The sequence below is a fragment of the Acartia tonsa genome, chromosome 4, assembly GCF_053477335.1.
Source record: "Acartia tonsa isolate MP-2025a chromosome 4, ASM5347733v1, whole genome shotgun sequence".
Classification (NCBI taxonomy): domain Eukaryota; kingdom Metazoa; phylum Arthropoda; class Copepoda; order Calanoida; family Acartiidae; genus Acartia; species Acartia tonsa.
In genome coordinates this window covers 41,642,702-41,655,462 of record NC_137263.1, presented here as the reverse complement: position 1 = coordinate 41,655,462, position 12,761 = coordinate 41,642,702, and the positions used below count along the sequence as shown (strand labels likewise).

At 31.4% G+C, this 12,761-nt stretch overlaps 1 protein-coding gene across 5 annotated transcripts in view; it reads left to right on the top strand.

Annotated features, from left to right (window-relative positions):
- LOC145317278 (anoctamin-7-like) overlaps positions 1-12,761 on the top strand; it is a 162,238-nt gene that overhangs the window by 114,304 nt on the left and 35,173 nt on the right. For all 5 annotated transcript variants that reach the window (XM_080158287.1, XM_080158288.1, XM_080158286.1 and 2 more), the window contains 4 exons: positions 1,399-1,477; positions 4,604-4,677; positions 9,685-9,831; positions 10,626-10,751. In XM_080158287.1, coding sequence (XP_080014413.1) covers positions 1,399-1,477; positions 4,604-4,677; positions 9,685-9,831; positions 10,626-10,751 — 426 coding nt within the window. The remainder of the gene's footprint in view (positions 1-1,398; positions 1,478-4,603; positions 4,678-9,684; positions 9,832-10,625; positions 10,752-12,761) is intronic.

The window sequence follows — 12,761 nt, the reverse complement described above, 5'->3', positions numbered from 1 at the left end:
TTTTAATAAGCTAGTTCCTCGTAGTTACTTTTCCATTAATTTAGGTGAGTGTTCACGTTTAGGTTAATATAAGAAAAGTTAATGTGAAAATTGTGAGAAATTAACTTTCAGCAAAAAGCTTGAAAATAATTTAGCAACTTCTTAGTAATTTTAGTTTCTTTTAACAAGAACAACACAATTTAAAAGTTACAGAAAGTTTTCTTAAATGAATACAAATCAGTTTTGATCAATTGAAGATTTGTAAGAATACGCATATAACAGCCGGCTGCAGCTGTGTGTTATTAGATATTACTGAAAATAGACACCTCGGCTTGAATTGCTTGGTGATGAATTTAAACAAAAAGTTAGGCAGCTGCAATATGTTTTTTTTTTGTACAGTATGGCTTGGCTTAATTTACAGGCGGCAGCATTTATGGCCTAAGCTTAATGCGGCATAAAAATGCTGTAAATAAAGTTTTATTTTAAAAACTTTGGATTAACGTTCTTTTTATCGTATAAAACAGAAAAGGTTGCTACGTTGATTAAAGTAATTTAGTAGCCAATGGGCAACCATTGTAATTTTTAGCGTGCATTGTGTAGAATACAATACAATGCAGGCAATTTTACTGCAGCAAGCACACAGTGGGATAAAATTAATAGAAAACAGAACCTTAAAAGATTTTTCTGTTGTATTACAAATTATCAAAAATAGATTTAATCAATTTGGTAGATATAAAATACGTTAAAAAGTATAGAATGATTTGCTACATTAAAATTTGAAATATGAATGAACTTTTCCTTTAGATATGAGTTGTGCTAAAGTGGTATAAAAACATAAAAATAAAAATATGCTTTCTTACACCAAACTGGATCACTGTGAAATAAAAGCCTAGAACTACATATACACTGTGAATACGCATTTAACTTAATATTCACTGTAAAAACTATAATATGACATGTGAAAGCATATGATAAATGCATTTTTATAGATATGTTTAACTTATTTCACTATTGTAAAGTATTTTTTTTTTTGTTTGTTTATATCTGTAATTGAAGATAACGTAGTTTTCCTTCAGTTGAATACAGATAAAATTTATTTATCATATTCGAATAGCATAAATAGCCGAAATCACCCTAATAATTAAAGTAATAGGTTTTTTGTTTGTGTTTTAATGTAGGCTTTACATCACTTACAGCATTTTACAAAATGTGGTTAAATTTTAACAATACATCACAACAGAAGGGAATGTAGAAAGACATCTACAAAAACGAGTGGTTTACCTAAATGTGCCTGATCCAGCACAGACAAAAGCTACAAAAATAAAGGGGGAAGGGAGTATGAGGAGCTCTGAAGGCACTTTAAGTGAAAGTACCTTAAAAATATTTAACTTATCAACCAAATTTTATGATTTTGTTTAGATTTGTTTTTACACGAAGCTTGCGTATCTGTTTGACCATCCTGGAACTGTTTTCTACGCTGTTTTCATGTCGTTTTGGGGTAAGTTTATTTAATACACCAAGTGTGTTCTATACAGTTTAGTTTTCTTAATTTGACAGTCTAAGTTTAAACTCAAAATTACCACTTCTGTATATTATAATTAGTGGTTAAAACGTTTGGACACTCAACTTAACTCAACTCAAGAAAACGTCATTATAAAACTTTGGGGACCAGTGTAATTGTCCATCATTGTCCATCTCTCTTATATCACGAAGATATATGTAAAATACCAATTATCTGGATAGGACTTCAATAAAGCCTTCATGAAAAGACCTCCAAAAAATTTTATTGTACATTTCCTCAGCCATATAACAATGAATATTTTATTACTGGGAACTTTCACCAGATTTTCATGACCTCTACTAACATATAAATATAAACTTTAATGAAGGTTAATATTAATGTCAGGCAATGACATGACAATCGCATTAAATTGTCTGTAGAGTACATAATTATTTTTGATGTTAGGTCATGGCATGACAAATATGTATATAGTGCGAAAATGATAGTAGTAAAGTTACTAATTTTGTAAGGTTAGACATGACAACTGTCTATATAATGTTAAAAAATTGTAGGGACAATATAACTACATTTACTTATATATCTAGTGTTAATATAACCTTTAATAAAGGTTAATAATAATGTCAGGTCATGACAACTACATTTAGTTACTATATAATGAAAGGTTATTCGGAATTTCAATACATCAGTTTGGGTAATAACAAAAAAAAATATATAATAGAGGGGCTAATATTATATAATTTTTTTATAGACGTTTTCTATTTTGCCTGTCTTAATATTATTTTCTATTACGGATCAGAATATGTTTTTAAGCAATTGAAAAAAAGAATATAATTTTAGGAAAACTGTTTTTGAAATTGTTTTATATAATATTATATAAAAACTGTAATCTATGCATGTCAATATTACAAACAGTATCTCTATCATATCAACAAATCTGTTTTTGTCCAAACCATAATTTTTTTTTTGTAGATACTTTTATCAAAATCTAAATACTTTTCTGTAACTTGAATCAAGCTGATTAAGGAAAAATAAAAAAATATTATTTTAGATGAAAATAATCACATAACTGTTAAGGTTTATGTGTGATTATTTGAAAATAAAGACTATAAAACCCAGATATGATTCTGTTTTATTATGTAATATTTTCAGCTGACAAAGGAAAAGTTTAAAATGTAAAACATTTACGCTTAGACTAGTAAGTTTAACCCTTAAATACCTGTTTAGTGTTATTTAACCCTTACAGATCGGGGGGGGGGGGGGCGGGGGGGGGCGGGTCATATTGACCCCCCCTCTATTTTTTCAATGTCATTTTTTTTGTAGGTAAGATAGAGAGTTGTGACTTCATGACTTTTTAAGTTTAGTAATTATACGTCGGCAAGAGTTGATTTTATTAGGATATCTGGTCTGTGTCGGTCGTGGTGTCCGGTCAAAGTCGGTTGGGTAGCACCAAAACTAAAAAAAAATTCTAAATAATTCTTAATTTCTACATTATGACTTTGTATATAAGATAGAAACCTAAAATTTTTTGGTTGAATACTGAGATATCAATGACCTTATGAGAAAAGTGGTGTTATGACCGTTTGACCGCACCCTGACCGACTTTATGACCGATTTTTGTCCGGCTTTTACTACAGACATATATCATGAATATCGTGGCTTCTATTACAGCTAGAGACCTATAAATTTTTTTGGTAAATCCTTGAGCAATAATAAACAGAAAAAATATTAATTGGCGCCGCCAACCGCCGTTTTACCGCCGTTTTACCGCCGTAACCGCCGAAAAAGGCGGTTTCCGTTATTTGCCGTTTTTTGGCGATGATCAGAAAAAGTAATTTTTTTGTTATGAAAAATAAAAGTTCGTCGTAAAATTTGGTCATCCTAGCTGCAAAATTGGCCGCTCTACAGCTGTTTTAAAATTTAGCGGCTGGCCGCTAAAAAGCGGCTAAGGAGCGGCCTGACTGCTATGAGTAGAAAAAGTAATTTTCTCTAAAAATACACATGAACCACCAGAAAAAAATTTTACGTCTTTATCTGTAACAGCCGAGATAGAGGGGGGGTCAATATGACCCCCCCCCCCCCCCCCGATCTATTAAGGTGGGAATAGGGGCCCGATCTGTAAGGGATAAACAGAAAATTTCAGGGTTAAAATTTCACTACTTTTACAAAATAGAAAAATGTTGAATATAATTTTATGAAACAACAGACCTAACTTAATTTAATTAAATGCATTGATTGGGTTGTTTACTCCATATCATTTGATCTTTTCAAGGGTTGAATCAAGATTTATTTCCTTTATCTTTCCTTTCAACTCTAGCCTATAGTAGTGAGAAATCAAACGTTATTTAGTGAATAGGCCGGAAATTTGTGCCCGACCATTTTCATCCAATATTTCCGTGTCATAAGAATATCATATTTTCATTTATATATATGTGTGTATTATATAAATAAATGCCTGATACATGATATTATTATCATAAATAAAACTTCCTTTTCTGCAGTCATTGGTGGAAAAGTTTGGACACTGATATGTTGTGCTATTAGAGTAAAACACTAGAGGGGGAAGGGGTTAATCAACTGTATATCTCAATCTCAAGGACCTTGTGCCGACTCTCAGTTGGGTCTTTGAAAATCAAGCAATAGTGTATTGATTAAAAAAGGGGGGCAGGTAGTTATCTGTATATACATCTGTACCATAGATCTATTGTTGTGCTACCCAATTTGAGCCAACAAATGAGAGAACGAGTTTATAAAACTTTGGGGACCAAGAATATAAGACCATCGATTTCAAAGACATAATTGTTTTATAGGTTTGAAGTGAACTTAGATTATTAAATCGAACGCTTTGTGGTTATCTTGTAAATTTAACTTTGTTGGTTGTTTGCAACGCAGTTATAAATATTGGAAATTGCGTTGCATATATTTATCGGTTTTAGGATTACATGTTGAAGGAAAATCAATTTTCACTAGTATATCTTAAGATGACCATAATATGTCAATATTTTTGATCAAATACCTCTTAAAATTGTACTATTTTAATTTTTAAAACGAAAATTTGTTGTACATTTTTTGAGATAAGGATAATAAGAGAGTATTTTTGTTTAGCTGTGACATTTCTGGAGTATTGGAAGCGCAAGTCTGCTAGTCTGGCACACCACTGGGACTGTATAGGATTCCAGGTAATGTTCTGGTAGTTTGTAGCACCACGGGGACTGTATAGGATTCCAGGTTATATTGTGGTATTTTGTAGCACAACTAGGAATGTATAGGATTCCAGGTAGTGTTCTGGTAGTTTGTAGAACCTCTGAGACTGTATAGGATTCCAGATAATGTTCTAGTAGTTTGTAGCACCACTGGGACTGTATAGGATTCCAGGTAATGTTCTGGTAGTTTGTAGTACCCTGAGCCTTTATAAGATTCCATGTAATGTTCTGATATTTGTAGCACGAGAACCACTAGGACTGTATAGGATTCCAGGTTATATTCTGGTATTTTGCAGCACCACTGGGACTGTATTTGAATACAGGTAATGTTCTAATAGTTTGTAGAACCTCTGGGACTGTATTGGATTCCATGTAAAGTTCTGGTTGGTTGTAACACCATTGGGACTGTATATGATTCCAGTTGATGTTCTGGTAGTTTGTAGTACCACTGTATAGGATTACAGGTAATGTTCTGATATTTGTAGCACCAATGGGACTGTATTGGATCCCAGGTAACGTTCTAGTAGTTTGTTGCACCACTTGAACTGTATAGGATTCCAGGTAATGTTCTGGTAGTTTGTAGCACCACTAGGACTGTATAAGATTCAAGGTATGTTCTGGTAGTATGTAGCAACTCCAATCCTTTACTGGATTCCAGGTAAATTTCTGTCTATTATTCGATTAATTATTTATCCATAAACGTTTTAGATAAAAAGACTTAAAGCTATAAAAAAACAGGAAAAGAAAATACCAGGACACATTCCATTGCCAAGTTTTTTGTCTGAAGAAGATAATAGAGTAGGACTGCAATAGGAATAAACAATATGGCGATAAACAAAGATATTTGATCATTACATTCCTTAATATCTTATGATTCTTTAGTATTGCTATTTAGTCAAGCTTTTCCGTATAGGGTGCAATTGCCTTTGATGTTGGAATTGTTGTTCGTTAAGTTGAAAAATTTCTATAAAGCAAAAAGTTTCATTTCATAACTCAGGTATTTAGATGCATAAGACAATGGACAATATATTGTTGATGATAAACAAAACTACCCCTACTGTAGATTAAAACTTTTAGATACTCATACCAAACATAATTTTATAAAAGTTCTCAAAGTTTGAAGCCTCAAATAAGGAAACAATATCATAGAACTTTGAGTACATGTTAAAATTACAGCCCAACATTCCCTCCATTCCTGATAGTAATCAATTTTCAACTCATTCTAATTTAATGTAAAACAGCATTAAATCAAATTGTTTTAAATGGATATACAAAACTTCAGATAATTGCTATTAGAGTTGAAATTTATATCTTACTGCTACAGAAATCGTCATACGGAAAGAGTTTGTAATCGTAGTGATGTCTATATTACGTCCTAATTGATGGCGGAGAGCTATCCTTATTTTCTTAATAGTTTATGTATGATGCTAACTACCATAGAGTAGAGTATGTATATCATTCTCGTGTCAGTTTTACAACTTATGCACTTAGTTAACAGCAAGGCTTTTACACAATTAATTTTGTATGTCCGTGCATTAAATTACAAACCATTTTTATATTCAAAATTAATTTAAGGATTGTAAATTATTTAAACTGTACAATATCATATTTTGCGAATTAGCAAGGGATCTTGAGGGATAAGTCAATGGCCGATAAGTTGATGATGTAAATCCCAATTGTGTTAAACATAAAAATATCGGTAGATTTAAGTTATTGATTAAAAAGTTTGGACATTAGATAGAGCTAAGCAATCAAGTTTTAAAGGCAGGTCCAAAAACTTCAATCCAGCTATGAGAAAACTCGTATTTAAAACTTTGGGTACTGATATAATTTACAGTCCAATGTTCCATCCATCCCTGTAATAAGACAAAGATTGTTTTATGTTTTTAAACTCCTTGATTACTTTTAGTGCGAGCTACGCTGTCAAGAACTTTGTTGTTCTTGATAATTTTATATTGACAGTGTAATAATATGAAAGTGTTCTTATCTTAATGTTGGAAGGATATACTTTTTTTTGCACAGATTGGGATTACTTCCAGGGATATAAGGATATGACAATCCAATGGACAATAACCAACATCAACGAGTGATATGTTACTTTTCTGTTGATTGTATTTTTGAAGTTAAGAAATTTTTAAAGGTAAAGTTGCAAATATTGTCAATAAAAAAAATTCCAATTATACACCTGACATTGTAATTGACATAAGCACTCCAACTTGTCGTCAAAAAATAATTGACTATACTTTTCTAGTTTTAGAAAAAGCCGCAATCGGTGGCGTGCATAGCGATGTATTAGTGGGGGAGTGAAACTATTTGGGGGTAAAACAGAGGAGGGCAGTCCTTTAAGTAGGTATTGACCCCCCCTACACTACTCTAACGCACGCCACTAGAATAAATTTTTAAGATTAATTTAAAAGTATCATTATACCAGTCCCTGATTATACACTTCAAATATCTGTTTATGGATTATTATCTTAATGATAGTCCTCCATTTATTGATATTATTTTCTATCGTCTAATAACTATTATTGTATTAACATGCAATTTAGTAGTAATATATTAAAGACTAAGTCTAAATCAAATTTAATCAAGTTGCTTCACCTAGTAAAGTTTAGATACACAGTAAAAGTGCTTTTTTGCCTGATAGTTACTTATTAAGTTCATCATTGATGTCTTACTAACGGAAAAGGCATTGAGTTCGAGTCTTGTCCACGCTCCATCATTCTATAGACATAAAGATAATACTTACGGCTTATATATCGCGTGACATGAATATTTCTTAGGACTAGTAGTAATGCCTGAGCCCTTGGCCAGTTGCAGTTCATCAATCTGGACCTCCATAACCTCCAGGATGAAGAGGATGGTTGTCTATTAAAGGGTATTCAAAAAAACCAATCACTCACAATTCAAACCATCTTAACAACTTCAAAACGTGGAGATTGATCCTATATTGTTTAGAGTTTTTGATGGGGCATGTAAAATCTTTCTATAGATACCCTAACCAGATTTCTAACTCAATTAGTTTTGGACCAAAACTGTTAGGTTTTTATTGAAAAAAAGTGAAGCGATTGTTTTTTTTTTCCCAACACCTCTTAGGGAAAACAGTAAAAGTGTCGAACTATGACGTCAGAAAAAATTAACAATTAACCAATGAGTGGCCGCTATATATTTTACCACAGTGAATACAATTATTGGTTAATTGTTAATTTTTTCTAACGTCATAGTTCGACACTTTTACTGTTTTCCTCTTAGGCGTTAAATTACCTATAACCTGGTCGTTATTCTCTTGAAAAGATGTTCCTAAATGTAAAGAACAAACAGCGGACCAAACACCAAGGACCTAGTTACTAACTTAAACTATGTATTAATAATTTGTTACTATTCTACTACATTCTAATTTTCCATAATTCAATAACAACTCCAATTTGGTTGATAATACATTGGTGTAATAATACATATTCTCTTTAAAAAAAAGAAAGACTACTGATTATATGCAATGTAGTGCACGACTTTCCTCAGAAAAAAAATGTATTATTTTCCTAATTAACTTTTCTGTTAACAAGAAAACCCTATTAAGCATGGCTCTGTGTAAATTGTAGCAGCATAATAATAACTAAAAAGAGGCTCACTTTGTATTTAACGGTACTTTGTCAGACACGTGACATTAATTATAAGAGTATAGGATAATGCCTCAGCATTTAAACAGGTGCAACTTATTGTAATACCAACTGTAGGCCGCATTGAGTCAAGAAAAGCGGCAAATTTACCGCCATTTGGCACCTTAAAATGTTTCAGAATGTAAGCAATGCAAGTTTAGATATGCATCTTGGTTTAAGAAAAGAAAATCGATTTCATTGCGGTATATTTACGGCTGCCGAGCCTTGCAAAGAAAAGTATACAGTGCAGTGTAAAGAAGCAAAAAAGTTTTTCTTTTCTTAATTAATTGTTTTTCATAGTTGATCATCTTTATCGCATTCCCTACAACTTTGCAACAGGAAAAAAAACAAAATGTATAAAAAACTTTTTTTGTATAAGCTACTCCAAAATTAATGTTGATTGCCTGCACGTTTCTTTCTGGTTTTTACTGCGTTAAATCATAATTATGTCAAGAAATATTAAGATAAAAACTTTTAACATTCTGTTTTGGGGAAATTTATCCATTCTAACCACCCCAAGACTTGACAAAAATGTAGGTATAAAAAACAATTTGAGGTTGTTAAAAATTTTAACATATGCATTACTCAAGCTAAATAAAGTAACCTAAAAATGTTCTTTCAACGTATTATAGAAAATCTACAAATATCAGATAAATGCTAAACAACTCCAATAGATACTGCATAATAACTATTTACTGTTAGGTTTATAGGGATAGGTCAAGGGAAAATTATTCAATCATCTCCAGATGAGATATTAGTTATTTCTCGCATCTTATTATAAAAGCTTTCAGTGGACATAAAAATTATAGGATTAAAACAAGTATTTTTAGCCCCGAGATGCCAAAGGCACGGGCTGATTCATATGATAATAGCAACCTAATTTTTTAATGATATAATTTCCCATTATCCTAAAAAATTCATATATTTTCAGCTGTCTTACTACATATATAAAATTAAAAAATAACTGCCCTTTCGTACCAAAATTTCTACACTTTTTATTTATTACAAGCCCCTAGCCTCTAATTCGCCCCTGGCCTCTAATAATCCCTGAAAAGTAGAGCCCAATCGGTTCAGCGGTTACTGAGATCTTAAGCTTCAGACGGATAGACGGACAGACAGACGGATAGACGGACAGACATCGTTCTACTTTGTATTATAGATTTCTTGGATCTTTCAATAGATTATCATGTAACATTCCCTTTACCCAATCCCCTTCCCTCCTAATTGATGAACGAACTGACCTATTAATGATGCTCATGTTACCAATCTAAATCTTCCCCTGCCAAGATATCCACGTATATACTAAATCCATTATTTTGTTATGCAGGATGAGGAGGAAAGACCGCGGCCTGACTTTGCAGCGAAAGCTCCATACCTGGAGAAGAATCCTATTACTGGAATCCGGGAGCCATCCTTCCCGAAGGCCATCAGGCTCCGCAGGATTGCTGCGGGAAGTGGACTTATACTTCTCATGGTATGTACTATACATTTTTTTATTGACTTGCTGCTTCACCCAAGGACTCTTGGGGACGAAGGGGAAGTGTCAGAATAATAGTCTAAAATCACCCCAACTAATTTTTAAAGGCTTCCTAAAAGGACAACAATATCAGACCAACTATTCCAGAGATCTTTAGCTTCACACAGAAAAATCTTACTACTTTATAAGTCATCCTTTGTCTCATCATCTTTACTTTAGTTACACAAAAAGTATATTTCTCTTTTTAATTCTTTTCTGAGAAAAGAATGGCAAATGCTCAAACTTTTCAGATAAGCATGAAAAAAACATTAAAATTAAAAACTTTTGATTACTTTTCTTATTTATTTTCCTTTTTAGCTTATATTTGTGTTATAAAGAATAAAAATCAGCTGATTTTGGATACTATTCAATTTAGGCTTTTTATCAATACTATTAAAATGAAAACTATATTAATCTTATTTTCAATTATTCCTTATCATTCAATACAAGAATTGAGAACTTTTTTAATGTATCTTTCTTTTAACAAGGTTAACAACATCCATAAAAGCGAATATCTGAAACGTTAGGACAGACGGACATTAACACTTGAAGAGTGTCAGAACTTAATAATCAGAATATAAATATATAAAAGTCGAGACAAACTTGTAAGTAAATTTGTTGAAAAACTGAATAAATACAGGATAATGTTTAAGGACATACTTACATTTTACGACTCTTGATTATAGAGATGCGTTGCTTATAACATTGTACTTTGTTGTACTAGGAATCAATAATATTTTTTTTTATTTCAGATATCTCTTGTGATAATTTTTATCTTGGCTGTGATAATCTATCGAACCCTGGCGTCCATCTACCTGTTCTCCAGCCCAAAGACAAGACCTGTAGCACAAATATTAGCCTCCACTTCTGGCGCTGTGGTAAGCTATTTTCACGTAATTCGTTATTTATTACTAGTGGCTCCGCCCCTATCGATGTGTGCTCCAAATAAAATTAATTTAAAAGTAAATATTAAAAAAAAAAAGTGTCCATTTTTTGTGGGTTGTCACATCCTCCAGGAAAAAAGGTTATCGGATCAGCTGTTACCGAGAACTTGAGTTACTGACAGGCAGACAGCCATCATACTTTTTTGATGATATAGATTACCAGGGATCTTAAGGTATAAGACAAAGGGTTGTAAATTAAAGAACTTTTTCTGTAGATTAGAATAATGGGTTGAAAAGTTTAGGCACTGCTATTTGAATCAGGCAATCAAGATTTAGAAAAAATGGTTAAGCTTATTTGAGCCAACGAATCAGATAAAACTTTCATGACGTTGACGATATTGAATTGCGTTGCATGTAGCTATTCATTAGGGTTCAATTTGCAACCCCCCCCCCCTGGCAAAACCCTGTGCACGCTACCATACTGAAACGGCTTTATCATGAGTAGTTTCTCTACTGAAAACGACTTCGTAGAAATTTAATAAAAAAAAAATTTAGTTGATCAGCAGTATGAAACAATAAAGAATCTTTTTTTTTTTTTATAAAATTATGTATATTTTTCATTGTAGCCATTGATAAAATTATTGATAATTTTTTTTTATAAGAGGATTATATTTTTTTGTATTTATTTACTAAGTATATTTGCGATTACTTTTATTTAATGAAATCTTCTAATTTTTAACATGTACAAAACGGCCTGCTGTATTGCATCAAGATCCATGTCAGATCTATATAGGAAATAAATGTCTATAAATGAGCTCAAGTCTTCCAAGAAATATATGTTTAAAACTTATAGTGCTCCAATAATCCATAATAAAAATCCCATTGGCCAGAACGATAAGACCCATTATTTTACTCTATTAAAAATAAATTCATTTTTTTCATTTCATGTTGCTATTTACATTATATTGAAGTATTTAATTTCTAATCATGAAAAAGAAAATTTAAATTTATAATATAATAAATTTAAGAAAACTCTGTTTTAAAAGAATTCGATTGTGGCGACACTTTGTGTGTTCAAATATTAAACTAAAATTGTAGTAATCATATTAACCCTTTGGTGATGGTATTGTAAAGAAAAAAATATAATTTAAAAAATCTTTTTAAAACCATTTAAATTATTAAATATTTACTTTCTTTAAATAGTAATGCCGGGTGAGGAAAATAGATTTATTGAGAAATAGATATGCATATAGAAAACTAGCCAATAGATAGTTATATCGAGCAAACTCTAGTAGATATATAAAAGAAACATTTAGTTGAATGAAAATACTATTAAGATAAATATTCGAATGAATCCAAAGAAAAATGAATGTCAGATTTTCTAAGAAACCAGGTCGTCAACATAAAGCCACATTATTAAAAGCTCAACAGTTTATTAATTTTAATGATCTATCGATAAAAATAGCCTTCTGATAAAGTAAACTCAGGAATTAAATTTTCTTCAAAAATGGTAGTCTATTTAAGCCTAAAAAAGAATACAATTGAAAATGAAACAAGGATGACAACATCCATAAGTAGCGAAGCATAAACAATTAAATAAGAATTTAGATATTAGTTGACAAAAGCATAAATATTAGGAAAAAATCACTAAACCTTTTCAACATTTGTTAATTTCTTAATATTTATTTATATTTCAGTACTATGACTAACAGACTGACGGTCAAAGTAAATTACATACTGGATGCTCAAAACAACGGGAAATTTAATTTTGATATTTATAACTACAAAAATTTAAAAAAAAGGACCATAAACACCAAAGATATGAAGAAAAATGTGAAAAATATAAAAATAGCCAAAAACCTGCAAAAAGGCAGTCTGACCGCCATTGATGTGTTCTTGAAACAAAAGGAAATTTAATCTTGATATCTATAACTGAAAAACTTTGGAAATTGGGCCATAAACACCAAAGGTATGGAGAAAAATGTGAAAAATAAAAAATAGCCT